General features: G+C 39.1%; 1 protein-coding gene across 1 annotated transcript in view; it reads left to right on the top strand.

The window, feature by feature from the left end:
• LOC140910511 (putative ATP-dependent RNA helicase DDX60) overlaps positions 1-19,229 on the top strand; it is a 68,990-nt gene that overhangs the window by 44,983 nt on the left and 4,778 nt on the right. The window contains exons 26-35 of the mRNA XM_078852504.1: positions 177-335; positions 1,987-2,128; positions 3,781-3,933; positions 5,265-5,369; positions 8,975-9,175; positions 10,342-10,446; positions 11,256-11,397; positions 13,108-13,229; positions 15,793-15,940; positions 17,125-17,267. Of these exons, the coding sequence (XP_078708630.1) occupies positions 177-335; positions 1,987-2,128; positions 3,781-3,933; positions 5,265-5,369; positions 8,975-9,175; positions 10,342-10,446; positions 11,256-11,397; positions 13,108-13,229; positions 15,793-15,940; positions 17,125-17,267 (1,420 nt within the window). The remainder of the gene's footprint in view (positions 1-176; positions 336-1,986; positions 2,129-3,780; positions 3,934-5,264; positions 5,370-8,974; positions 9,176-10,341; positions 10,447-11,255; positions 11,398-13,107; positions 13,230-15,792; positions 15,941-17,124; positions 17,268-19,229) is intronic.

Genomic DNA, 19,229 nt, shown 5'->3' with positions numbered 1-19,229 from the left:
AGACATACGACTCCAGCCAGGATACTTGGCCATCTTTATAGATTAAGAAGTGGAAAGAGCACAAAGATATTCCTGCATGAATGCATGCACAACAGTGCTCTACAATATGTAGAGGCAATGTATTTGAGAAATCTAGTTACTAATAAGTTACCTAGTTTTTAAATTCTATTTTAAAGATTCGACATTAAAAAGGTGGAAACATGGGCTGAAAATATAAAAAACTGTCTGGAGAAGAAGCAAAAGAGTAAACAACTACCAAAGACTGAAAAGCAGATACATTTGCTAACAAACAGATTGAAAAAAATGGAAAAGTCCATGCAGAAGAATCAGACTGTGTAAGTATTATTTGCATTTGAATCTATTGAAACGATTTCTATTAGGTTCATTGTTTAACTTCTTGTACCACATCTATATGAAAGAGACCTTTCTAAATTAAAAAACACTTGATTTTTCTCTTACTTCCCCTTCTACCTGTAGTCTTTCTCTGGGACTGTCAAAAGAAAAACTAGCCAAGGTTTCAAAGAACTTTCTTTAAAAAAATATGTTTACTTGCCTACCTCTCCAGAGAGCCCATGAGCACAGCCTAGCTCCCTGATTGTGCAAAAAAGACAGTTTTTATATTTTTCCCAGCATGCCTTGTTGAGGCTAGGTCGATAGTCTGGCTGCTCTAGTGCACTAAATATCCCAGGTTCAGAGAGAGAGAGAGAGAGAGTGTGGTTGGAACCACTAGAAGCCAGTCAGAGTCAGTCTGATTTCTCATCATTAAGGGTATGCAGTGCTTAATTTGTAATGAAAGATGTGTTGGGGCTCAAGCGTCACACTAGCAGCAGTGCAACGTTTCAGGGATGTTCCTCTGGCAGCTGTGACATGTGAGTGGAGGCAGAGTGTTGCACTGCTACTTAAATCTGCTACGCACATAAAAGAACTGAAGTGGCAAGTGCAGAGGTGCTGGGGCTATGAACTGGCAAGCCTAGAGATACCAGGCTATGAACTGCCAAGCCTCGAGATGCCTGAGCTCAGCCCCAGGACAAATTAAGCGCTGAGAGTATGTCTACCCTACAGCAGCATAGCTCCAGTGCTGCTACTGTAGCCCTGTAGTGTAGACCCTTCCTACATTGATGAAAGGAGTTTTTTTTTATAAGTGTAGTTAATCCACCTCTCCTTGGGGTGGTAGTTAGGTTGACAGAAGAATTCTTCCATTGATTTAGCTGGGGGCGTTAGGTTGACCTACCTGCATTGCACAGGGTGTGAAGTTTTTCACAGCCCTGAGTCATGTACCTAGGTTAATGTAATTTTTAGGTGTATACCAGGCCTAACAGGAGTGGAGACCAGAGTTTCAGCTCACCCTACTCACAGCTCAGTTCTTGGGCCCTAAACCAGAGTTAGTAGTTTAGATTTTCCTCAAAATCCATGTTAACTTTCCAAGACCACTTTCTCAGCCCCAGTGACTGTACCCCCAGTATATCATTTATTTCTTTGGAGAAAAACACTGGCATGGGGTAGGGCTGATCCCTAGAGGGTTCCTTTACCTTCCTTAAAGGGCCACCCTGTTACACAACAAACATTTTCTTCCTGATTTTTCAGGTGTATCAGACCAAATCCATACAAAAACTAAATACAAATCAAAACTGAATACAGTGTACAATTTTTTGCCCACCTGTGGTACCTGAAGGCTCTGCCCTCATATCGTTTTTCAGTTGAGTCAGAAGTGGAGTGTTTGACCAACCCATTCATATTTATTCATAACACTGCTCCACTGGCATCAGAGGGGCTTCTGCCGTTGATCTCAGCAGGAGTAGGTCCTGCATCTGAAAACAAACATCAGCCTGATGGTGTACTGTGTACAATCTGGCAGAAGGATTAGTCTGGTGGGAATACCTCAAAACAAAAACAAATAATAAAATGTAGTGAACTACTTTTAAAACACCGATTGCAGATTTTCTTAAATTAAGGTTCAAACTAACAACTGAAGTGTATTTTGTATAGTGGCATGAAAATTACATCAAGTAAAACTGACAAAATGATACTTGAGGAGGCTGAGCATGGAAATTTGATGGAAAAACTTGGGAAGATAACTGAAATCCCTCCGGATTGCACCTATGCAAATAGCCAAGCTGTTGATACAGAGGTAAGAAAAAAGCAAAAGTGCTGCTAATTCTACATTCCAATAATAAATGCTGGGCCCTGAGAAAGAACTTATTCTGCAAAGGTTCTTCTATTGCCCTCATCAGTGTAGTATCTGAGCACCTTCCAGTAGTCTTTAAGAGATGTGACTAACTTCTGTCATGTATGATTGGTTCTCTCTCTCATTGTCTTCCCAGGGGGAGAACTGTGCGCAGCATAGCCTCTAATGTTATGTTTCTTTAAATGTACCTGCTGATATGTGTTTGCTAGAGAAGACAAGGTGAAAGAAGTGCACCTTGCACTTGGAATGGAATGTTGTGTGGTTTGTGATGGCTTGTTGCTCCCTGTGGGTGTGTATTCCATAGTCTGAGACTGGCTTCCAAGAAAATTCCATCTCCGCACAGACAAGCTTTATTCTTCTGTTAGAAAGTTCCATTGTGCCTAAGAAGCAGAGCTGTGAGCCATGGTCCTTATCCCGAAGATTTAGATGATTTTTTAGATCTTCTAAATCCAAGCTAGTCCATTGACAATTAGGACCGAGACCTTGAACTTGGCTTGATGTTCTATGGAAAGTCAGTGTAGAGAGTGGAAGACATTGCTCAGAATAGCCGATGTTGCTGAGTATTTTCTACTAGTTGGAGTTTCCTAAGGGTGATGGCTTCATGTCCAAGTATATTACATTGCTACTTTTACTTTTATTGGTAAAACTATTATAAGGGTAATTAAATATTAATCAAAATGAAACATTGTATCTGAGATAAATTGCACCCTTTTACTTTGAAAATTAATACGTTTCTAAATGTATGTGCTATATATTTCAAAAATACATCCCAGAGTCTGGAACTCTCCCCACCATTAGTTACTAGCAAACTTAAAATCAGTTTGTCTTGATTGCTATTAGATATTAGCTTTATTAGACTTAAAAATGTATTTGTCTACTTTAAAATATATATGCCACACACAAACATTTACTTATCCCCCAGTTGACCTCTTGCTGGCCCTGATTTCATTTTAGAGACTACAGATTGACTCTTTTTCCAGCTACTTGTACCTTAACTCAAGGTCAGTTTCAGATAGCCATACTCATGTTGAGTAGCACTGTATACCCTATTAGTTTCAGTAGACTAATGGAGGAGTAAGGTACTATTCAAATGAATAAGAGTGGCAGAATGTAGCTCTTTATCTATTTCTTATTGCTTGATTTTCTATGCTGGAAAAAAACATTACAGTGATGAGCACTATAGAAATTTCTGCCACTCTTACTCATATCAAGTAGTACCTGAAATCAATTAAAAATGCTCACTTAGTTAAGTTTTACTCCATGTAAAGGTGGAAGAATCACTTGCTTGAACTGCAAAAAAACAAAAAACACCTTGACTAAATTCAGTGAATCAGATCTCAGAAAAGAGGTTTAACCAACGTGTTATTTGGTTTGAAATGTGTCACTGGCAGCCCACAGGATATAACCCAAGTAGTGTTTTAGGCTACATCTGCATCTCTTGCACATAGGTAGTAACAAATTTCCTATTGAGAGCACTGTTTGACCAAAGCATGTAATTTTAGGACAATGCATGACTCAGTTGTATTCCATTCTGGCACTGGCTGAAATGAATGTAAATAAAAATGAAAAATATCTAAAATTTTTCATTTTCTTAGATTTTGCAGAAGGTGATTCATCAAGTGAGGTTCATGACAACAAATAAAACACTGAAAACACTGGCACTGAGAGGAATTGGATATCATCATGCTTCTGTGTCACAAAAAGGAAGACAGATGGTGGAGATGCTCTTCAGGATGGGATTTATTCAGGTTCATCATTTTTCACAATTTTTTTATAAGTTTACAACAGTATCTGCTTTGAGAATTAAATATTTTTTACACATAATGATCTCCTCACTTACAGGGGGAAAATGTAAGTGCAAGCACAATCCCCACAAAATGTACATTAAATATATTCCTTAGTGCAGTGGTTCCCAAACTAGTTCCGCCGCTTGTGCAGGGAAAGCCCCTGTCGGGCCTGGCCAGTTTGTTTACTTGCTGCATCTGCAGGTTCGGCCGATCGCGGCTCCCAGTGGCCACAGTTCGCGGCTCCAGGCCAATGAGAGCTGCTGGAAGCGGCAGCCAGTACTTCCCTTGGCCTGTGCCACTTCCATGCTCACAAACAAACCTGTGCGGCCCGCCAGGGGCTTTTCCTGCACAAGCGGTGGAACAAGTTGGAGACCACTGCCTTAGTGAACAAATTGCATCGCATATCCATGCAGTTTATCAAACTGACACCATTTTAGAATACTTAAGAGAAAATACAATAGAATCTTAGGCCCTAATCCTGCAAATACTTACATTTGTGCATGTGAATAAAGTTAAACATAAATATAAATATTAGCAGGATCAGGGCCTTGTTTTGTATGTCTTTCAATATAAATTGTTTAAAATACTTTACAGTGTTTAATAATAAAAATACTTGGCTCTTTCATACAAACTTATTTGAAGATCCAAAACTGCTCAGAATTTTTTAAGCTAAAGATAAGCATGGTAAGTAAGATTGGGATATTGAGGTAGAAAAGTCAATTGACTTTCTGTGAGAGCCAAGACAATCCTTCTGCGCCTTCCTACACCAAAAAAAACCAAACAGCAACCCCACACCAAACCCTAGTTAAAACAATGTGCAACCAGGGCACAAGAAGACAGAAGAAGCCACATAAAAATGGACAAACTATGTTAGTGTAAGGAATTATGACTTATCACTGAGGGGGGAACGAAGTCGTATGTTAACCGTTAAAGGCATTACGCTGTTAATAGTTTTAAAAATCCAAATAAAAATGAAAGTGGCAGCAGTAATCCCTTACTTGTGTAGCAATGATTTTCCACAGCTGCTCCATATTGTCTGTTCACCAGTCAGGATAATTTCTCTTCTCCCTTTCACTTGTTGAGCTACTGCCTGTACCTAATTTACTCTGTTTATAATTCCATGATTTCAATGGTGGAGTACCTGTTGTGGGTGCCTGTTATCTTCTTTGTCTGGAAGTAATAATGTACAGAGGTGCATTAATTTTCTAGTTAGCATTTCTATCTTTAAGGCTATCAGAATGGAAACACATGTTGATAAATATAATTTTCAATACTTATGTTTATTTTCCTAGGTGGTTACAGCTACTGGAACACTCGCTTTAGGAATCAACATGCCATGTAAATCGGTTGTCTTCACACAGAATTCTGTGTATTTGGATGCTCTGAACTATAGACAGGTATTGAAATACACAGCCAGTTTAACTAACACACATCTGTACACAGGTACATATATTTAGACAGAAAACTTTTGGACAGCTATATATGTGTATATATAAAAAGCTGGTCAAAATATTTCTGTCTAAAAAGTTTGATGAAAAAGGGAAAACACACACCACAAGCGAAGATTCTAGGCATATGATTAGGACCCTACCAAATTCACAGACAAAAAAAAACACGTCACGGATCCTAAAATCTGGTTTCCCCCCATGAAATCTGGTCTTTTGTGTGCTTTTACCCTATATGATACAGATTTCACGGGAAGAGCCCAGGGTTTCTCAAATTGGCCGTCCTGACCAAAAAGGGAGTTACAGGGGGGTCGCAAGGTTATTTTAGGGCAGTTGCAGTATTGCCACCCTTACTTCTGCACTGCCTTCAGAGCGGGGCAGCCAGAAAGCAGCTGCTATTGGCTGGGCGCCCAGCTCTGAAGGTAGAGCCCCGCCAGCAGCAGCGCAAAAGTAAGGGTGGCAATAACATACCATGCCCCCTTACTTCTGCACTGCTGCCTTCAGAGCTTGGTGGCTAAAGAGTGCCAGCTGATGACTGAGGATCCAACTCTGCAGCAGCAGAGCAGAAGTAAGGATGGTAATACCATACCCTGCCATCCTCACCTCTGGGCTGCTGCTGGCAGTGGCTCTGCCTTCAGAGCTGGGCTCCCAGTCAGCAGCCACCGCTCTCCCGCTGCCCAGCACCGAAGGCAGTGCCGCTGCCAGCAGCAGTGCAGAAGTAGGGGCAGCAATCGCAACCCCGTCTACAAGAACTTTGTGACCCCCCCAACTCCTTTTTGGGTCAGGATCCCTACAATTACTACACCATGAAATTTCATATTTAAAAAGCTGAAATAATGAAATTTACTATTTTAAAAATCCTATGACCATGAAATTGACCAAAATGGACGTGAATTTGGTAGGGCCATACATATGATCAATTTCCAAGTCATAAAATAAATCAATCTGCTCTGCATTTTCTACCTACTTAATGCAACCTACTTACATAGCCTCCATCAATATAGTCCGAGTGCCTCACAACCTGCAATGTATTATCCTCACAACACCTGTGTGAGTTAAGGAAGCACTGTTATCCCCATTTTACAGATGGAGAACTGAGGCACAGAGACACTATGGGTATGCCTGCACTGCAATTAAACACCTGTGGCTAGCCAATGAGAGCTGACTTGGGTCATTTAATTGTGGTGTAGATGTTCATGTTTGAGTTGGAGCCTTGGCTCTAGGACTCATCCCCCTTGCGGGGTCCCATAGCCAGGCTCCAGCCCAAGCCTGAATATCTACATCACAATTAAATAGCCATGTAGTCCAAGCTCTGTGAGTCCGAGTCAGCTGACATGGGCCAGCCACGGGTGTTTAATGGCAGTGTAGACGTGGCTTGCCTAAAATCACACAGGAAACCTGTGGTGGAGGAGGAACTTGCATGTGGTTCTCCCAAGTTCTAAGCAAGTGCCTTAACCACTGGGCCATCCTTCTTCTCCTTTGCTAACTTACCCACCCTGTGCCCACTACCCTTTTTCCCCTGGACTTATTCTAACATTTTTACCCCTGAGGAAATTCAAATGGTTGCCATTAAAATAAAAATCAGTGTCAGAGAGATGTCTCCTTTTTCTCTTTCCAAATGAGGAACTCCACCCCCATCCAACCAAACTAAGTGGGCCCGAATTCCAGGGTGGACAAGACTCAGTCCTGCACCTCTGACAGGTTTTCCTTATATAAAAATGTCACTACTTTAAAAAATGGAATATCAGAAAAATAGTACCACTGTCAGCTTCCCAAGGAGTACCAACATTTGCTTTCACCAGAAAATCCTGAGATATCGGACCTTAACAATATCATGATTCTGGGTACTAAGAAGCTATTTTAGAGGTTTATTAAATTTGCCTCTAAGGCCTGACAGTTGGACTCATGACTAAGGCACCTGGCTTGACTGGTGGGAAGGATACAAAAATAGTCCCAATAAAAAATGTTAACGCTGTAAAAGATTCCTACATTGTGTTTTGTAACATATGTTGCACATACAGAATATATGATAGTGATTTATTGGCAGTAATTAGTAATGATCTGCATAATTTACACATGGTTTAATCACTGATAAACAATGCAGCAGATTTTAGACATGGCTTGGATGCATAGGGCAAAGGACAGAGAAGAATGAAAGATGACCCCCAGGTTTCAGGCTAGAGCAATAAAGAGGATGGTGATGGTGTTGATGGTAAAACAAAGGGAATGTTATGCTTAATTTCAGTGAGACATTTAAGAGGAAAGGTCAGAGACACAGGATGAGATGCAGGATTGGATGGATGGAGACAACTCTGGAGATTTGCATATTGTCAGAATAGAAGCAGTAGTTTAAACCATAAGAGCAGATAATATCAACTAAATAGATGATGTAAAGGGAAGAGGAGGAATCCAAAGACTGAGCCTTGCAGATTCCCAACAGACAGTGGATAAAATGGGAGAGACCCAGTGAAAAGCTTTTATGCTATTCACCATCACATACTCTGGTTCTGCTCCACAGCTTCAGCACTGATTCTCCATGGATGAGTTATACCAAGAACTGGTCAAACAAAAAGGGGGAAAATATTCACACATTTTTGCAAAAGAAATAGTCCATTTTTCCTCAAACATGTTGGAATTAAAAATATTTCAACCAGCTCTAATTCTTCCCTGTGGCATTTGGGAGTGATCCTGTGTTGTTTCTGGGGGCCCGGTATAACCAGCGCTGAGTTTGAACCTAAGTGTTTTACAATAGATTATTTCATTACACAAATTTTTATTTAATTGTGATGAGCTATTGCAATCCAGCGCCTCGGGTGGTGGGAAGATCACCTGGAGGCAGATTGCACAATACAAACGGTATGTCTATACGGGACAGCTGTGGGTGTTTTATTGCAGTGTAGACATACCCTTTGGTACTTACATCCCTGAAGGCCAAGGAGAGAAGAGATGTCTGAGAAGTAGCCATGGCCAGGAAGGTGGGAGGATGCACCAATTCTACCCGTCCCCTGGATAGCCTCTGCTGGCAAGGCTCCTATGGCTGTAATTTCAAGTTGTCCTCATCCTACAACCGTTGAGGAAGGTGGTAGTACAACCATTGCAAGCCTCCTCCCCATAGCCAGGCACAAATCTCCCCATTGGTAAGAGAAGTTGAATATAGCCTTCTGCATTCTTTTTTGCTGGCCACATAATAAAGACTGCAGCATTCGTTCTAACCATCTAATCTTACAAAACTGGTCAAGGAACAGCACATCCACAGCTCCTTTTCTCCCACCCTCCTTTTTTCTTTCCCTGTCTTGGCTGTGAGCTGGAAAGGCAGGCAGGGAGCAATCAAGTCATTTCTCCACTTCCCCTGCATCTCAGATCCTCTCTTCCCTATCTAGAAGAGTAGCACCCACATAAATACATATTATGAATTCACTGTTTGTCTTTCTGTACTGACAGAATCAAAAATCCCTCTGATATGCTTCTTTCAAACCAGAATAACTGGCATTATTGAAATGACTTTATGCTATCATGGAAATGAGAAAAAATAAAAAGTTGGCATTGCTTCTCTCTAGATGTCCGGACGTGCTGGACGACGTGGTCAAGACTTGCTGGGAAGTGTGTTTTTCTATGACATTCCATTGCCAAAAGTAGACAAGCTTATAAAATCCAATGTACCTCAGCTGAAAGGCCAGTTCCCACTGAATATTTCCCTGGCACTGAGACTTATGCTGTTGGCTGCAAAAGCTGATGACAAAGAAGATGCAAAAGCAAAGGTATATTATGTAGTTTAGGCTCAGTTAGATAATGGAATCTGTTATATATTTTTAGATCACATGTTGAAGAATTTTTATTTAGTTTGACACCAAATTACTAAATATGTATTTTTGCTAACCTGAAAAATCTGTTTTTAATAAATGGGGGAATTTCAGATTTCTAATACACATTAAATAATACAAAATAATTATGATCTTTCCCTTTCCCTACACTGTTCACATTGTTTTCAGTGGAATCCAATTTTATTAAGTGATATGTATTTGGATCAAATACATCTATACTGTTTTTATATAGATCTTACAATCACAGAAATTAGATGAAAAGGCCCTATAAAATCCTCCAGTACATTTTTAGTATTTTGTGCAGTTTAGTTTTAAATACATCAAACAATGATCCTAATGGATCTCAATGTCAAGTTTTCCTGATAGTCATCCTAAATTTTCCCTTTGTTAATTTCATCCTATTATTTCCAGGAAACTCTTTGTACTAATCTGAGCAATTCCTCTCCCTATTTGGTGTTTACAACATTCAAATGTTTGCAGATTATTACAATGTCTCACCTTTAGCTGCTTTTAGACAAGTTATATTTATTTAGTTCTTTTAATCTTTTCTCAGAAGTCAATTGTTCTAGCACTCTGATCTTTTTTTCCCTCTTCTCTGAACTCCCTCAAATTTTGTCAGTCCTTCTGCTAGTGAGGTGTCCAGAAACAGATGTAATAGGAACAAAACCATACAAAAGGGCAATAGAACAGTAAATGCCACCGCCTTCTCCCCATGTTGCAGTGTTCCTGGAGTGGTTTAAGCAACAAGCTGTCTCTAATATCAGTAAGAAGGCAGAGGGAAGGGGAAAAGGAGCAGAGAAAGGGGACTCAACTGCCTAGGGAGAGGAAGTTTATCTTACTGTCTTTATAAATGCACCTTCACCTCTTCTTCCCTTTTCTCTTTCTTATGTAGATTGCATCCAAGGGTAATTTTGTCCCCATAGTGGAATGGGGCATGGACACACAGACCCTCCCCATGGTACCCTGAGGTCCCCAACAGCATAATCCCCCCTTCTCCCAAAAGATCCCCAGAGCATTGCTGATCATAAGCATGGCATTCCCTAGCAAGTCACTAATTCAGAAATTTTAAGAGAGTGATAAATTGAAGTATTTTTCCTCCTAAGGTATTGTCAGTGTTGAAGCATTCGCTTCTCTCCTTCAACCAGCCAAGAGTCGTGGAGATATTAAAGCTCTACTTTTTATTTTCTTTGCAATTTCTTGTCAAGGAGGTAAGATTCCACCTTGTTTTTCTGTTAAATGAAATGGTTTATCTCTACATTTAGTCTCTGGCCTTGATCCTGCAATGAGCTCCACACGAGCTCAGGGATGTGCCCATGAACATGCTACGAACGCCATTATTTTATAGATCAAACCAGCTATCCTGGTTATTATTGCTTGTGTTGTGCATGTACCTCAGTTCTTCCCCACAAGCCTGAGGTTTTCACTGAAAAGTACTTATATCAAAAATGCTGAATCATGATATTTTAAGAAAAAACAAATTGTTCAAAAGAGCTACATTTCACATGATTCCATCTTCCTATTTTTTTTTTGAGTGGGGGGCTCTGTATCTCATTTGAGATGTTTATTACATAATACATAATTTGAAGGGCACCGTCACATGTTTTAGCCTTGGCAGGTTGAGAGCTGAGCCTAGCAATCTAGTCAGTAGGTACCATGCGATACCACCATTCTTAACAAACGCCTGTCAGTACAGCTAAAACACTCAGAAACTGTAACCTCTGATTTTACTCTTTATTGCAGTTTTTAGGGGCAATATCTGGTGGTTATAATGCTCCATTGTAATTAAGTTTATATTATATCTCACACTACTAGAATGATCCACTGTACTGCAAGGCGTGGAACTGAGGAGAATGGTTTTCTATGTAACTCTCCGAGTCACAGAATTCTCCACAATGGTGGCATGAGCAATATTTAATGTTGAACAATATCATGGTCCAAATTACAAAAATGACAGTCATTTAATACAAGGATTAATACAAGGTCCAGTCATATATTACTAATTTGTTTAATTCTTTAGGGATATTTGGATCAAGAAGGCAACACCATGGGATTTGCTGGACTTGTAAGCCATCTGCATTATCATGAACCTTCCAATCTTGTCCTAGTCAGCTTTCTTGTGAAGGGCTTGTTCCACAAACTGTGTCAGCCAACGAGGAAAGGTAAGTTCATGTTCACTACCTTTTTATAAAGTTAAGAAATTGACACTAAATTAAAAATAATTGTTAAAGAGTAGAAGACAAGTTACATATATATGGGAAAAAAGAACTAGATATATTCCATCTCTTCTGGTTATTTCCTCCAGTCAAGCAACATTACCTCTGTCTTGGCACAACTGAACTTCAGCCAACTAGCCATCATCCAAACCCCTATCACAGCTACACACTGAACAAACAGAGAAACTGCACTGTTCTGATCTGATGAAAAAGATGAGTGAATGTTGCAATTTTGGGTAATTGCATCTATGAACTCTCTTTGGTCTGCTCAAGGGATGTTCCATTAGGTCTCACACTTCCAGTGTCATCTCTCTTTGGTCAGGGACTTGAATTTATCTGCCTCCAGACCTCGCATGTACACTGCATCCCCCTACAATTCATTGTGTTTGTTCTTGCAGGTCTGATTTGTTCAGCACTTGCAGTTTCACTCTCTCTCAAGGACTAAGATAGTACTTTACTAGGGACCAGACAGCCTTACATAGAGCATAGTGCATTTATTTTAGATAAAGAGATTACAAAGAAAATATAATAAAAGACAAACACATCCATCCATCCATCCTATGGTGACCCTCGCTGGTTCCAGTTCTTCCAACCCTTCAGCAGGATTTGCCTCTTCCCCATCCTCCACTTTGGTCAAAGATTCATGTCAGTTTATTGGATCAAAGTAAGAACCCCCTTGAATAAGGTTAAACTCAGCCTGTATACCCCAAAGCCCTTCTTTGTCTCCTGTTTTCTTGAAGCTAATCTGAGCCAGTATGTACAATTCCCCCCAGGGGGTGGTACTCATGTGTCTCAGGGTCTGCAGTAACTGCCCCCCACTTATTTTAGTTCCTGAAAGGAGCTCTGTAACCCTCCCCAACCAGCCAACATACAAGCCTGGGTTCACAGAGATACAGATAACATTATAAAGTGGATCCCATAGTCTCAAGATATCCCTGTTTTAGTCATAGCTGTCTGTCACAGTCAACAGCATGCTTATCGCACCACGTCTGAAAATTCCTCACTATCTCACACTGTGGTCTTACATACACATTGAGCAAGAGGGGTAAGAAAAACACAAGAGAGAGACTCCTGCGCGTAGATGTGCAATTGCTGAATAGCAGCCTAGGAACCTTCTCAGAGAGAATACAACAGAGATGCTCCATCATGGTTCTTTCTATCCCTGCCAGAATATGGAACCTTCTGAACAATGGTGGTCTTACAGCATCAAAGGCAACTAACAGATCTACAGGAGTCATCACAGATATTTAGTCTTTGTCCATTGTCAAAAGGAGATTGCTGATCAAGGGAACCAGAGCTATGTTCAAATTTAAAACCAAATTTAAAGAAATCAAGAAAATCTGCAGACTCTTGATAAGGCCAGAGCTGCCTCAGTAAACTTTTCTCAATAGGCTTCCTTCAAAATATTAGACATACAACATGGCAGCTCCTAGTTCCTCCCAAGTCTGTAGTGTAATGGAGTTTGGACACATTACCCACATTATATCACAATTGGCAAAAATATGTATGTTTGTACATATACATATATTAGAGATATTTTTTCCTAGAATTAAAAAGTTTGCTACATGAGTTTTTCCAGACTCTTAAGGTATTGGCTAGTTTAGGCTTTAATCCCAACATCCTTGTTCTGACTGTCTGAGTTTTCTATTTGAATAGACTCAAAGACATTTTCTAAAGAGGTGATGGAACAGCTAGTGCTAGTACTGGCAAATCTATTTGGAAGAAGATATATCCCTGCCAGCGTTATTAAATCTAAACAGAAGTTTTACCAGTCAAAGGTAAGATGAAATCTCTTATTTTTTTAAAAAATATTTAGTAAAGAATGATAAAATAAAACAGAGAGGTAGGCTAAGTGATTATTGATAATTTGAACAACAGATCTATGAGAGAGCTAACCTCTCTTTTGATGTTAGAGTATCACATTGTGTGACTGTAGGCTGCTAGCTTGACCCCTCAGTTCAGACAGTGCTCACACCATGCTGGTTCTAGCCCTCTTTCTCACCTGGTTCTAGCCCTCTTTATCTGTTCACAATAAAACTGTTCAACAGAAGTTCCATATATAAACCCAGCATTTTCCCTTGACCCAGGGACTTAATTCCCAAACACTTAATTTAAAAAAGAATCATTGTTAGATGCAAACATAAAGGTTGGAGATTTGATGATCTTTAGATGAGAGTTGGAGCTCTTTGCAAGCCCAATTTTGTGAACTTAGTTTTAAACAGGAAGATCATCTCCCTGTCTTGAATTTGAAGATTTCCTCTCCAACAGCTAGAAGCCTCTGCCAAACTTTTTCACAGTTTGGACTCCAGTTTTAGAAACTGTTTCATGGGCTATCTCCCCTCCCTTTCAAATAACATCCCTATGGCAGTTAATTGTTTACATGGCAAAATAATATTGGAAATGTTTCAATATACTTCCCCCCACCCTTACTTTTAATGCTGTTTAGCCTATGAAAATGAGATAGCTCTCTACAGACCACAAGCTGCTGCTCTACTGACCACAGTTTGGGAACCTCTGCTCTACTGTATTTTAATTGAGTATGGGAAGGTGTTGCCTGATCTTTAGATTATATATTAATTATATTGATTACTTAAGAATCCCGAGTTATCATTTTGAGGGTTGCCAGGTTCTTGCCCCAAGATCAGGCCCAGTATTATTCAAATTATTATATAGTTGGAAACCCTGATGTGCACAATTGTAACACTCACACTATAGGAACTCTTTTATATTTACAAATATAGTTTATTTATACATTTAGCATAGTCACAAACACCCCAACTCAAGTAAGGAAGACAGAGATACTACAGAATGTACATCTGCACACCCATATACTGATACCGTTGTAGAACAACCTGAAATGTTAGCCATCATCTTCCTCATCACCATCACCTTCCCCATCATCACCAGTGGCCATCATTCTGGCATCTTGTGAGGACTACATCTCTCTCTCCTATCACCCCTAGGTGGGGATGCCACTTTTATGATATGTTACACTAATGCCGTTATGTTTGATACATATTCAGAAAGGGATTTTTTCCCCTTTTCCTTATTTGTATTTCCTCACCTTACTAATGTTGGAGTATCTTTTTCCTATAGGTTAGTATATCAATGATCTCAACTTATTATCTTATATGTCCATGCATTACCATAGCCCTTTTGTGGTTAAGCATCACATTTGTTATTTCTGTCTTAGCCGATTATTTCAGTTCTTTCCAAGTTCCAAGTTGTGGTGTACCTGTTAAGTTTAAAAGGGTATGCACATAAGAAAGCCCCTATGCCAACCGGCTTTAACACATCCTCTGTGTTAAAGGTCACAGCCACACATGGACCTTATGCTTTAACTCTTCACCATCTATCTAGGTGAAAGGTCCCAAACATATGTATGCTATCCTTAGCTCACCATACAGGAGGTGGCCTGCAGGTTCCTTGTGTTACAGCCAAAATATACTCTAATATAGACCTATAAACCTATTCTAATAAAATAATCAAACCCATAAGAAAATAAGAAAGTTATAAGAAAAGATATAAATGCAAGCAAGCAGGCTAGCCTTAAATGTATCTCATGTACCTGTTATGTATGTCAGTTCGTTGCCAGGACACTTCTGTGATTGAATTATTTACCTGTGGTCAGAACTTCCCCTTAAATTCTATTTTCAGCTCCCCAAATACCTGAGGTTTTCCATTGGGCCGTTTATCTGTGCAAAGTCTATCTGTTCAAAGTTCATAGGTCTCAAGCCTTGTGCTAACTTGCTGAAGCTAATGTCTTACAGGATACAGGCCTGTAGGTTTTTTGCATTACCGCAGAATACAATGCAAAGCAGTAAATATAATAAAGGCAAACTAGCACACTGGGCTACAAAAATCAGATGTTTGTGTGGTGGGATAACATCTTTCCTATGTAACCAATAACGTGTACAGCATAAATTACTGATTTGTGCCTTCCAGAGCTGCTGTTTCAGTCTGTTTACAGGTTTAGGAAGAAAATAGTTGACATTTTCAAGCACTAGAAACTTCAAAATGAAAGCTTGAGATTCAGCAAAACAATTCTTTGGCAATAGGTGGATTACCAGGAAAATCCTGTAGCCACAAAATTGCAGACTATGACATAGGGTTTGACTTATTATGGAGATGATGTGTTCTAGAGTCTTGCTTTTAAAAACAGTGACTTAAGTTGGAAATACCTAACATCAGATATGCTACCTGTTGTCACTGCAACATCATAACAATGTAAAAGTAGAGGATACAGCTCAGCTTTTCTGTTCCCTTTTTGTTGCTCGGAAAAACTGGTAAAATTCTAGACTGAATGTAAGTGTTCTATCCCACAAAATTGTATTGTTTTAGGTGTTCCTTGAAGATCTCCCAGAAGACTTTGCTGTTGCATTACATGAGTACAACAACAAAATAGAGGAGAATTTTGGCCATTTTTTATTTATTATTTCCAAGATGGCTGATATGAAACAAGAATACCAACTTCCTCTTTCAAGGACTGGTAAGCGAATGCTACATGTATACATTCATATTCACTGTGGTTTGCTTCACTGAAATACTGTGTTTTGGGCAATTAGAGCCTGGTCTAGTGGCAGTGTAATGTGGAAGGTAGGGGCTCAATTCCTTGTTCATAAGTCAATACATGCTAGAATCTGTATGAAAGCAACAGTCCTCCGAGGTAGGAAATATCTCACTTTGATATCTTGCAATTTTCTTGCCAACTAAAGGACCTGCACTGATGGACTCTAAAAAGGATTTTGTCAAAGCCTCATTAGAAGGAGGGTAATAATAAGGGACTTCGATGGGAAAAGAGAACAGGAGGAAAGTATGGGTTCAGACGGCAACAAAAGACTTAAAGAACCCTCTGAGTAGAAAGAAATATGGTATGATAGCATAACAGGTTGGCAGTGTTTGCCTGAAATACCCATCTTGTTAGCAAGATCCTTGCTGCTCTAACTGAGACTACAAATCCAGTTATCGTAGTGGCTTCCATCCCTGTACATCTACATCTAGACCAGAGGATATACAGCTACTGCACTTATGACCCATCCATAGCTCTCGCTCTGTGAATATCACATAGTAACTGTGGGATGAGGGAGGTATGTTGGACCTTGGTCAATGCAGATGGAATGTTCCCAGATTGTAGCAGCAGTCTTATAAATTCTACTGAGCATATGCAAATGGTGAGCAGGTTCTTTTAAGTCAGCAAAATCTGGGTAGATTTTTCCTGGGAACCCCAGAAGATACCTCGCTGATTACAGGACTAATTGCAAACACTGCTTCACCCCCATGAAGGCATTTCTTCAAAGAAATTGATGGAAAATTAGTATTGACTAATCAGACTATTTTCCCCTAAACTCATTCTCAGAAATGGCTGAACCGCTTTTGCTGAATCTTTCAAAAAAAAAAAAAAATCAGCCTGAGGCAGAAACCAAGCATGGAAAATTTCACACCAAGTAGTTAAAAACTGGTAGAATTGTAAGCATCTGAAAGCAGAGGCTTATTATAGAAAGTGATAGATAATTCTAATTATAAGCACTATCTATAACGTCAACATTATAAAGAGAACTATTAAGTCAAAAAGAGTAATAAAAATATTTCTTGCATGAATTGATAGTTTCTCAGAGGACAGTTGTGTTGCGTATGTATTCTTAAACTTTTCATTTCACACCTTGTTCTGGTTAGATTTCTCAGGTGAAGAATGCAATGACTCTAAACTGGTGTCTCACTTGATGAGTTGTAATGAGGGAAGAACAGCTGTTTCACCTTTTGCATGCCTGTCTGGAAACATGGATACTGATTTACTTCATGCAGAGACTGTCAACAGTGTAAGTTGGGGAGTTTGTAAAGGTTCACTTTGTCTATGCTCCAGAATAAATATATTTAGATACTCCATATGAAAAAGGAATTGCCACTCTAGTGATAGCAGTTCGTACTTTTTATTTACCTGTTGTCTGAGGATATCGAAGTGCTTGACAAATATTAAGGAATCTAGCTTCACAACAGTTCTGAGGTAGGTATTATGCCTATTTTACAGATCAGGAGACTGAGGCATAGGGAAATTTAGGCAGCATTCTTCTGCTAAAAGAGAAGACAGTGATCTATTGCTATTAGGAAAGAAGTCTCTATCCTCTATTTATAGAATCAAATTCTACCTGACCTAGTTTCACACTGATTTTAGTAAAGATCCTCAGGCAAAATTTGCTCCATATTTTTTATTACTTCCAATGAGTATATATTCCTAACAAGGAGCTTATTTAATGCTGTCAAATATAAGGAATATATAATGCCTGTTTTCTAGGGCTTAGCTGGTGCTAAGTCTTTTGGTGCTGATTTTGATCTAATGCCCTATATAGTTTGAAATCTGTTAAGGGAGAGAGATTCTCTCTACATGTACTGCCACTGTAATTGAAATGAGTTGTGGAACTTTCAGGGATTTAACTATAGAGGCAACTGGCTGGAGGCCTGTCATTTTCAGCAGGTAACATTTAATTTTGGAACACAGTCGCTGCATTTGTTGATCAGAACCTGAGTCTTATGGGGGCCTGGTATAATGCTCATCTATTTACTCACGCTTTTGTGTGAATTGGGTGATTGTAGGGGAGCCTATGGAGCTATTTATGAGAGAATGTTAATTTAGTATGATGGAGTTGATAGTTTTCAGAGTAACAGCCGTGTTAGTCTGTCTTCGCAAAAAGAAAAGGAGTACTTGTGGCACCTTAGAGACTAACCAATTTATTTGAGCATGAGCTTTCGTGAGCTACAGCTCACTTCATCAGATGCATGATAGTTGATAGTGTTTTCTTTTAACTTAGAGCTTCTTGGATAAGCCCATTTTTATAAACAGAAAAATAAATAAAAATGTATCATAAAGAATAAAAGTACTTTTAATAATTGGTATAGGTGTTTCCTTCCTAGATTCCATAATTAGAAAAGAGACACTCAATTTTTTCAGTCATGCACTAAGCCAGCAGAGGCTTTCAGTTATCAATTCCTTAATATGCCTTCTTTTCTACACTACTAGTAATCTAATAAAATGAGAATTAGGTAACAATTGTAGGAAAATAATTTTGTGGAATATTTTAGTAATAATATTAATTTGTCTTAAAATGTAAAACTCTCCAGTAAATAAGAGGTTTCATTGATGGTTACTTTTTCCTTGTCTTTCCATCCTCCTGATAGGAGCTCTAGTATTTAACAGACTGACACTTTGTGCAGTTATTTTCCTTGCCTCTGCTTTAAAAAAAAATCTCATTTTGTGTCTGGGCTCTTGGGTTCCATTTGCTATGTAACCTTCTTTGCATAAATTTGGAAGAAAGAATTTCAAAAAACAATCTAAACTTTAGCTCCTAAATATTTAGGCACTTTAATAAGTGGCCTGTTTTTTCAAAAAACATATTGAGGGTCCAAGAGATCCCATTATTCAACAGGAGCTGCTAGGTGATCAGCATTTTTGAAAATTTGTTCAATTCTTTCGGAGTCTACGTAAGGATTTAAGAGCCTAGTTTTTAGGTATGCTTGGCTGGGATTCTTTAAGAAATATTAGTTTTCATAAAATAAATTAACCATCATTATAAAGTGATGACTACTTTTATGAATGCTTTATTTCCAGCAACAGTGCCATAAGGGCTTTGTCCTGCAAACAAAACTACACAATGATGACAATGGATTTTCTGCTCTTGGGGCCCCAGTTCAGCAAGGTACTTGATCATGTGCCTAACTTTAAGCACATGAGTAATCCCACTAACTTCAGACCTTGCTGAATTTAAGCTTCCAGTATCAGACTTAAG

Source organism: Lepidochelys kempii, chromosome 4 (genome assembly GCF_965140285.1).
Source record: "Lepidochelys kempii isolate rLepKem1 chromosome 4, rLepKem1.hap1, whole genome shotgun sequence".
Classification (NCBI taxonomy): domain Eukaryota; kingdom Metazoa; phylum Chordata; order Testudines; family Cheloniidae; genus Lepidochelys; species Lepidochelys kempii.
The sequence above is the reverse complement of the archived record's forward strand: the minus strand, read 5'-3'. Positions and strand labels throughout refer to the sequence as shown.